This window comes from Microtus pennsylvanicus, chromosome 2, assembly GCF_037038515.1.
Source record: "Microtus pennsylvanicus isolate mMicPen1 chromosome 2, mMicPen1.hap1, whole genome shotgun sequence".
NCBI lineage: Eukaryota > Metazoa > Chordata > Mammalia > Rodentia > Cricetidae > Microtus > Microtus pennsylvanicus.
Genome location: NC_134580.1, coordinates 92,424,661 through 92,434,958, shown reverse-complemented (window position 1 = coordinate 92,434,958; position 10,298 = coordinate 92,424,661). Strand labels below are relative to the sequence as shown.

Genomic DNA, 10,298 nt, shown 5'->3' with positions numbered 1-10,298 from the left:
AGGCACCCTGTCCAGGTGCTTCTTTTGCATCCAGGTACTCAGATGTGCTACCAAGGTGCTCTCTGTGCCAAGAGACTGCCGGGGACTCTGCTCCTCTGTCTCTCAGTACTGGAAGATGAGAAGCTGCTGTCTCTCCCCTGAAGCCCCAGTCCAGCTGTCAGGACCCTTCTCCAAGGGCAGCGTGCCAAGTCTTCCGGCTTGCTTTGTGTGTGACTTATGATCTCTTAGTCTGGCTTGGCTGGCTACACAGCAACCAGGGAGTTCCCCCACCCCAGCAAGGAGGAAGGGGCTCGTTGGAGTCACTTAGTCTTCCCCTGCCCCCAACCCCTTGCCGTCCAGCCCCTCCCTAGCTCCCTATTTGGCCATTGCTATGACTGCCCCCTCCCCTTCCTTACATGGTCTGGGAGCCCCCCGGCTGATCCTCTTCCCTGTCCTTGGCTCCAAGAATGGCCTCGGCGGTCCTAGATGGTGCTAAAGCAACCAAATAAGGCAAGGTGGCAGAACAGGGGCCCCCCACCCCTGCCCCCGGCTGCTCCAACTGACCCCGTCCATCAGCGTGCTATAAAGCCGCCGCTCCAGGCAACAGACACCCAGTGCCTACCGCCAGCGCCAGCCCAGCAGAAACCAGCCCGCCCCTAGCACGGTGAGTCCCAGCCTTGCTCCACCCCTGCTCCCTGCGGGACTGTCCTTTTGTGCTCTTGTGGATCCCACGCTGTTTTTCTTTTTTAAGCAAACTTTCTGGTGTCGTTTTTGGCTTGTTTTGTTTGGGATCTCATTAAACTCCATTCCACCACCGGAGCTTTTGTGGGTCACTGATCTCTAGAACTTTTCCCCCCTTCCTGGGGTGAGGTTAGGGAGGGAGAATAAGCTTTCTATTGAGGAGATGGTGAAAGCTGAAAGGGCTCGAATCAGCCCTTGGGCCATTAAAACACCGGGGTGATTAGGACTGTAACTCCTTGCAGCTGGGGTGGAGGATGAGCCTCTCCGCCAGAGAGCGTGGGTGGCTTCTTCAGCCTTCTCTCAGCCACACTGACAGTCTCCTGGCTTCTTCCAACCATTTTTTCGTTTGTTTGTTTGTTTATGTCTTGAGCATAAGGGAGACTAAGGTTGCCTCCCCACTCTACAGTCCAAAAACCCTACTGTGCCCTGTCACTTTCTCCTCTGAAGGAGAAGGCCGGCTCTGCAGGCACTGAGTATGGGCCCCTCTCCTGTCCTTAACCCACAGATTACAGAGAAGCCCTGCCAGGATGTGCGACGACGAGGAGACCACCGCTTTGGTGTGCGACAACGGCTCAGGGCTGGTGAAAGCCGGCTTTGCGGGAGATGATGCCCCCAGGGCTGTGTTCCCTTCCATCGTGGGTCGCCCACGCCACCAGGTAACACTCTGCCCCTTCTAGCCTGGTCCCGGCCACACTCTGGACCCTTTTGGTCAATTCCCTCATCCAGCAACAAATCCAAACCACTTCAAGCAACCCTTGCCAACCTCCAAATACCAAGAAGTCCACGGCAGTGGCACACCTGTTGATAGGTCCAGCTGTCTTCTTCTATGAAAGGCCATCAGCTTGTCATTCCAGGCCTGTGGATTTCCAACTGCTGTGTCTTCTCTGTCTCTCAAACCGTGGATTTCTTCTGTGTCCCCCTCCTCCCACCCTTTATCCATTCAGTTTAGTTCAGATAGTACAGCCAACTACTTTAATGTAACTACTCAGAACTAAGCGGTACCCGATCTCCGTTCTTCTCTCTTGTTCGCAGCCAGTTTACAGAGCTCCCCGGAGCTGTCATGGACTTTCCTGGGTGTTGCATTTTTAGAAGCCAGTTGTGACTGAAGCAGCAAGTGCCATGGTGATAGTGACATACCACCTTGTTTATTAAAAGAAATGTCATGCTCTCTGGGTTTGTCGCATGCCTGGCCAGACAGGCTGCCAGGGAGCAGAGCTGGAAGTCCTCAGGCTTGGACAGTGCAGGGCACTCCAGGCTGCTCTGAGTGGTTTGACTTTTCATCTAAGCGATAGCGGCCTGTCAGCCTATGTACACCGGATGGGTGTCGGAATCTTTTCTTAAGAGCACCAGAAGCTGTGATGACATCATTGGTTCAGTTATTCTAAAAGATAGCAGTCTATTTCCTAGGTGACATCAGTGATGAGTAATTTAATGAAGACATTATGCTATTTTAAAACCAAGAGACTCTGCTTCTTCAATAAAACCCCTTTATTCTTTCCTCCACAGTTACAATCCAATTAATTGAGATACACTTCCTTGTGTGGAGATAAAGCATAACATTGATTCTAAATGATACATTGAAATTGGGATTATATCTTAACTCTTGGAGGTGGAGTCCCACACTATAGCCCAGGCTTGCCTGGTACTTGCTGTATAGCCCAAGCTGAGTTTAAAGTTGCAGCCCGTTTTAGCTTTTTGAGTACTCGGATTATAGGCATGAACCACCATGGCTAACTTTCTAATTCTACCGTTACCATTTCTAGTACTTTATAGCTATTTGTTGCATTGGGAGTTGGATATAAGTTAGTAAGGCCTGGACTATATTCCTGTCTTGGTGGGAACATGATGTCCTCATTTTTTTTCTTTTTTACAGGGTGTCATGGTAGGTATGGGGCAGAAGGACTCCTATGTAGGTGACGAAGCCCAGAGCAAGAGAGGTATCCTGACTCTGAAGTACCCCATTGAGCATGGCATCATCACCAACTGGGATGACATGGAGAAGATCTGGCACCATACCTTCTACAATGAGCTCCGTGTGGCCCCTGAGGAGCACCCGACCCTGCTCACTGAAGCCCCACTGAACCCCAAGGCCAACCGTGAGAAGATGACCCAGATCATGTTTGAGACCTTCAATGTCCCTGCCATGTACGTGGCCATCCAGGCGGTGCTGTCCCTGTATGCTTCTGGAAGAACCACAGGTTTGTTTGGGTTAGGGAACAGTAAACACTTAATCATATTCTCAACTCACTGACTTTGCTATGAACCCAAATCTTCACCTGACAAAGGAAGGCTCCCCTCCCTGGCCCTCTCTAGCAAGGTGTCTGTGCCAAGAGGAAGAGGTAACAATAATTGCAAGGTTGGTTTCAGACAATATTTATTGTAAGATCTAATAGCCTATGGAGTTAGTTCTTTCCCTTATTCACAGCCCCTGGGCAGACATAGTCAAGGGCACATTCCCCTCTGGGGTCTAAATTAAACAGAGAGACACATTTTAAGTTAGATTGGCCCTGAGAAAAACGTGCCTGGATGCTTACATAACATGCTAATGGCTGATAAGAGGGATGGCCATTTGAAAGTGTCCTCAGGAAATTGTTCTACTATGATATTTAGTATGACAAGCTGTGCTGCCTTCAGAGTTAGCATCCATCCACTATGGTCCTTTTTATTCTTCACATTAAGGAATCTGCTTTTGTCCAGAGCAATGCCTAGACTTGTTTCTCGTATCCAAACAGAAGCAGGTTTTACTGTGGCTAAAGCTTCATTCTCCTCTCTCTTTTCTAACAGGCATTGTTCTGGACTCTGGTGACGGCGTAACTCACAACGTCCCCATCTATGAGGGCTATGCCTTACCTCATGCCATCATGCGTCTGGATCTGGCTGGTCGGGATCTCACCGACTATCTCATGAAGATCCTCACTGAGCGCGGGTACTCCTTTGTCACTACTGGTGAGTGAGAGTGTGTGTGTATGTGTGTGCGCGCGTGCGCATGTGTGTCTTATCTGACACAACGTATACCTGTTGGTTTTGCTTCCTTGGTGGATCCATCTACTTCCCCACAACCGATTCTTTCTTCCGAGATTGACTATGAAGCCCTTTATCTCTGCAGCTGAACGTGAAATTGTCCGTGACATTAAGGAAAAGCTGTGTTACGTCGCCCTGGACTTTGAGAATGAGATGGCTACAGCGGCCTCTTCCTCCTCTCTGGAGAAGAGCTATGAGCTGCCTGATGGCCAAGTCATCACCATTGGCAATGAGCGTTTCCGCTGCCCAGAGACACTCTTCCAGCCCTCTTTCATTGGTAAGGGAAAGGTTCTGGTGTTGAAGTTCAGCTTCTCTAGAAATTCTGGAGTCTTCCAAAGTAATATCCATTTTAATTAGAACAACAGCAGGGTTCTTGAATCAGTCTGGCATCTCACCCAGCTCAGCCTTGCCTCCTGATATCTCAGTACAGAGAAAGACTGAGATAGCTGATCTAGGGAAAAACTGAGGATGTTACACCGAGTTTACCTCACAGCAGAGAATGAGACTGAGCAGCCACTGAATCGCGCATGCCCAATTACTCAAGACGGCCAATTAATTCCAGCAAGTCCCATTATCAACAGGCTAGACTTTAAGTTATTCACCGTTAAATGAAACCACAACTCTATTCATTATGGTAACTGGATACTTGATGTCACCAAATATCTTTCCTACATACATATTTCCAGAAGAAGCTGGAATCTGATGTTAGTCCGTAAGTTAAAAGTATAAGCCAGGTGTGGTAGCTCATACCTGCAATCCCAGTGCTGAAAACTGAGGCAGCAGCAGGATTGCCTTGAGTTCAAGGCTAGCCTGGGCTACAGAGATTCATCTCAAAACCAAACAAAATAGGTTCATTTTCACTTAAACGCATGGGATCGTTTTTGCCATAGATCTCTACACTTCTGATAGCTGCAACGTGTGTTCACTCCAAACAGGCACTGAACACAGTTGTCTATCTCTTGGCATTCTGTACTGAATTATCTATTAGCACATTTTAGAGACCTCTCTCCCCACCTGTTCCCCGCAGTGTGCTGTGGGGGGAACATATGCTTTAGATATGAATGGTGGCAGCTCACCAACGCAGAGGCATGCTGCCCTCCCCCCTCCCCCCTCCCCCCTCCCCCCTTGCCTGGATTTGCTGTGAATACTTTAGAAAGAACTTGTTCCTAGGTATGGAGTCTGCTGGCATTCACGAAACCACTTACAATAGCATCATGAAGTGTGACATCGATATTCGCAAGGACCTGTATGCCAACAACGTCCTATCTGGAGGCACCACCATGTACCCTGGTATTGCTGATCGTATGCAAAAGGAGATCACTGCACTGGCTCCCAGCACCATGAAGATTAAGGTAGAGAGCGTTTGTGAGTGGGAGGGCAAAGGCAGGTCGTGATATTCTCACCCAAGCTTCCCACCCTCCTTCTCTGGTATCTTAGCTTCCTATCTTTTACGAAGGTTTCTATTTAGCGCTAACACTATTCCTGACTTTTTATTTCTAGCACTTTGCCCAAGATATGAACCTTTAAGACTGCTTCAAAATAGCAAATCTAAGCAAATATTTGAAACACAGGGTGGAGAAGGGGATAACTAAACTTACCTACAGATTTCAAAGGCCCCAGGTTTGAGCTATCCTTCTTGCATTTAGATTTTTGCCTTATTATTCTCTAGTGCACAGGAATAGAGAACTGATGAAATACAGGAAAGTTTGCTAGACCTGATTGGCTACATTGCTTTATGGTATAACATTTCCTCCATAAATTGTTTATTGTCAGTTAGTTAACCTGTGATGGTTTTTCTGAGAAGACCCCAAACCCATTGCCTGCTCCGTTGTTGGGAACTTCAGAACATACTGATGGTTTTGTTTTCTTTCTGCAGATTATTGCTCCCCCTGAGCGTAAATACTCTGTCTGGATCGGGGGCTCCATCCTGGCGTCTCTGTCCACCTTCCAACAAATGTGGATCAGCAAGCAAGAGTATGACGAGGCAGGTCCATCCATTGTCCATCGCAAGTGCTTCTAAGGTGTCCCCCTCTTAGTCTGCCTTCCATTCAGGATGATGGTGTTGTGCTTCTTGGAATCCTCTGAGCCCCCCGCCCCCATCTCTCATCAGTCATTGTACAGTTTGTTTACACACGTGCAGTTTGTTTGTGCTTCAAATATTTATTGCTTTATAAATAAATCAGACCAGGACTTGCAACCTACAGAAGACTGTCTTTTTTTTCTTGTGGGAGAAGTACCGGGATGGGAAAGGTGTCTGGGACCCTAGACGAGGGATGGGGGAGGCATTTGTTCAGGTACCTTGCCCATCATCGTATTAGGGCAACACAAAGTTTGCCCAACAAATTCATGTGACATTGAACTAGGAGACACAGCACTATATTTTGATTTCGTGTTTTGGAATAGAATCATGAATATATTTTGAATCTGAGAAGCCAAGATAAGTTCTGTGGTTTAGTTGTTCAGTTTAGTTCCATAGATGTAAGTAAAGAAGATGGGCAACACAGTTATCTACAATTAGTTACTATATTTGGTATTGAAAATTGTTTTAGCACATTTTGCCCATTTTATAACCTTATAGAAAACACACACATTGGTTAAAAAAAAAGAGGGTCAAAGTTTACTTTAAATTATCCTTTTCTCTTGTTTTGTTGTATTCCTCAGTTGTCTGGGTTTCTTGTTTGTTTGTTAGTTTTATTTATTTTGTTTTGTGTGTATGAGGGTTTTGCCTGCCTGTATATCTGTGTACCATGAACATTCCTGGAGCCCTCAGAGGTATGAAGAGGGCATAAAATCATCAAATCTGCTGGAACTGGAAATACCGATGGTTGTGAGCCACGATGTGGGTTCTGGGAATCAAACCAGGGTCCTCTATAGAGGATAGTAAGGATATTAACTGTTGAGACAGCTCTCCAGCCTCCAGATGTCTTTTGGAAGGCTATGTAAGAAACGAGGAGGTCTACTTAGCAGGTGGTGCTTTGTCTTGTTGCATATACCCACTATCCCTCAGTTTCTTGAACCTGCGTATATGAAGGTTGTAAAAAGAGATTGGAACAGTAAAAGGCTTATGAATGCACAATGACCAAATGAATTCCAAGTAAGATATCAAATGAATCCAAGGTGTATGTAACAGCCATTGCCAGTATTGTATCACATGACTTCATTGCAACATTGGTTTTGAGTACACATTGTACATATTTCACATTGTGCCTGACATCACAGAACACCAACAAACACTGCCTGAAACAGCTCAGTTTTAAGACTATTGTACACTATGAATGTACTGTTTTCATTGTATATACAAAGTTTCCTATTCTTGTCTAAACATAGCAGTTTAATTACTGACTATAGACTTTAATATTTTTCTACTGTCCTGAGCACATAAGTATCAAGTCACCATATCACTGGACTATATTATGTAAACATGTTTGATTTTTAAAGTTGCAGTCTGAGTTGCTGACAAGTTTTATTTTTGAAAATTATTAAAGCAAGGAATTTTGACCTGGGAATAAAACAGAACTTCCAGCAATTTCTGAAATGGCCCTCATTGTACGTCTGCCATTTTGTACTATTTATGAAAAACGGCATTGTCAAAACTGATTGTTGCAAAAATCAAAATATAGGTCACTTCTGGAAAATACTGAAGATAGCCTATGTCCTATAGTATCAAATATTCAGCCAAGATTTAATTCTTCATATAAAAATAAATAAGCACAATCATCTTGTTAATATGTAAAATTACTTTCATCTTTAATAAGTGGTATATGATATATACACATAAATATGTCAAAGAAATATCTTAAAATAAAATCCCCTATGTTTTATCTTTATGATTTGTATATCTACTTTACATAGCTATAGGATCACACAAGTGAAAAGGGACCACAAGTAGAAATTTTAAGAAGACTTTCCCTAAACAAATTTAGGACACTGAGCATCAGCATCTTCAAAATAAGGAGAAAAAGCCAGATACTTCTGTTCACTTGGTGAAAGATTTACAGGACAGACTTGCAGCCCGGTCATTTCTCTGCAATCTTGGAGTATTGTTGGGGAAAGTAAAGTGAAGATGTGAAAGCCAGAGGCAAGGAGAAGTTAAGGAACCGTAAAGCATGCTGGGAAGAACACTGGGAACAGAGTCTACCAGGGTCTGTTTTTTTTTTTTTTTTTTTCTGTCTGTAGACTGGTCACATGCAAACCCCAGACATTCGTGACCTTGAACTTCAGCTGATGGACAGATGTCTGTTTAAGAATTAGGATTAGGCAGAGATTGGAGACACAGTTCAGTGGTGAAGAGCTCTCTGACTGCTCTTCCAGAAGACCTGGGTTCAACTCCCAGCACCCACACAGCAACTCCCTCACTGTCTGTAACTCCAGTTCCAGGGGATCTGGAACTTCCTCATAGACATACATGCAGGCAAAATATCAATGGACATAAACTTAAAAAATGAATAAATCTTTTTAAAAAAAAGGAATTAGAATTAGATAAGAAAAGCAGGGAGAAAGCCCCAGCAGGAGCAAATGGGAAAGAAGCTAAGGGACCAGACATAATGCTTCCTAATGAGAACTGAAGAATTTTAGGAAATCTAATTGTGAAAAGTAGGTTCCAACCTGATTGCAGAATCTCAAAGTCTCTTCATTTTCAAATTATCTTGTGCATGAACTGTTGGAGCTCACAGAGTGTTTGATGGACTTAATTAAACCTCATATACTGAGAGAATCAAGATGCAGAAATTAAGCACCTGGACCAGTGTTACACAGCTCGCCTTAAGACTTAAGACAGAACTCAGATGTTTTGACACCTGATGTGATACTGCTTCTAAAAGCGTATTTTCTAACTTTGGTCATAGTTTATCATGGGTAACCCCATTCAATCACTCTCTGCCCTGTAGGACGTCTGGGTTCAAAATCTAGAGCACTTCGGGCTCCTTAGACATCTTTAGGAGACTGCTGCTGTGGTCACCATCCAAGGTCATCGTTTTGTCTTTATGTGCATCAATTTTAAATGTGTCTCTTGATCCAGGTTCAGAAGGAGGGTCAGGAGACAGAAAGTTGAATCAGATCATATTATCTGTGCTTAAGGAGCTAGGGGTTCTATATTTAGCCAAGAAGAAGGTATTTTCTGCAATAATGCATGCACAGTAATCTGATTCAGTGGCCTTTTCTTTAGATAAGGCATAAATGTCATTTTAGATATTCTCCCTTAGCACTATCTTGTAGCACAAATGGGCTGCTTTGAAAGCTGGGCATCACAAAGAAGACATATTTGGGCCATGCATATGCAGGCCCTCTCTGTCTCCTTCACCTCTCAGGTCGGGTGCGTACATATTATAAATTCCATATCTAAATATTGTATTGATAAGTTAATGCTACATAATTTGCTAGGATCTGGTCTCTTGGTATTTCTATTTATAAGTAGACATAAGATGTACATTGTCACTTGTTAAAAGTAGAAGCTTTAAGAACTAGTGTCTGGCATTTGTATTTAAAATGGTAATCATATAGATTTACTTTACACTTTAATATTCTTATCTATGCTTGAAAATTAGATATTAAGTTACTAGGACAGATGACTCTTTCAAAAACTGTGCTCAAGAAAGGTACCAAAGCAATCATAGTTTAAAAAAAAAAGTACCTTCATGTGGGTAAAATAATTTATATGTTTATAGTAATGGATTCTATTAAAATGCTATATACAGAATCTTGTATTATTTATAGTTTTCCCAGATTATAATGAAAAAAGCTGTTGTTAGTACTTTTTCATACCTCCAAATACTATTTTTTTATTTTGTGAACTGAGAAATAGGCATTTCTGTAGACGTGTTTGTATATATTCAAGACAGTAGAATTAGGGAAAAGAAAACAATTCCTGAAGGAAATAGACTATGTAAAGCACCAGGGATGATTTACTATTTTAGGGCCCAAGTCAAAATTACTGGCACTTTTTTCATTCATTCATTCATTTGTTCGTTCATTCATTTGTTCCATGAGACATGGTCTCTAAGTAGTCCAGGCTGGGCATTTGCTTGGGGCAGTCCTGGTGGACTAATACAGGCTCCGTCCATATTCTGGCCATGGCAATATTAAGATCCTTCTACAAACTCACCAGCCACTGGGATAACAAAATAAAAACTCCCTTTGAAGGTGACACCAGCAAACATTCCAGGGAGGTCTCTGGCAAGGCTTGGGGACTGAGTCATACGCAGAAGCAGCATCCAGTCAGCGTCCAGTATTATTCCCATGAGACTGATGAGAGCTGAAACCTTGACTTAGGCCACGCTGCTAGTTAGTAGCTGAGACTGTACATACCCTGTCAGCAGCCCAGTGCATCTATTCCCCAACAAGGGCAGCTGGAAACCAGAGAACATGCTATCTCCATGAACTCATTCTGTCCATAAGGAGTTCCTGAGTCACTGTCTTATTCTAAGTGTACAAATGTCTTGAAGAGAAGGGGAAAAAATCTATAAAACTGGGTATAAACCTAGGCAAAAGACTCAGTTGCTTGACATAACTAATACATACTTATTGAATTTCTTCTAGTAGGTCCTAGATATAAAATAGAT

General features: G+C 43.6%; 1 protein-coding gene across 1 annotated transcript; it reads left to right on the top strand.

Annotated features, from left to right (window-relative positions):
* The first annotated feature begins 504 nt into the window (after positions 1-504).
* On the top strand, positions 505-5,938 carry Actc1 (actin alpha cardiac muscle 1). Its single transcript, XM_075961737.1, has 7 exons — positions 505-643; positions 1,226-1,376; positions 2,594-2,918; positions 3,505-3,666; positions 3,827-4,018; positions 4,912-5,093; positions 5,618-5,938. The coding sequence occupies exons 2-7, from the start codon at positions 1,248-1,250 to the stop codon at positions 5,759-5,761; spliced, it is 1,134 nt and encodes a 377-aa protein (XP_075817852.1). The 5' UTR covers positions 505-643; positions 1,226-1,247; the 3' UTR covers positions 5,762-5,938.
* The last annotated feature ends 4,360 nt before the right edge of the window (positions 5,939-10,298 follow it).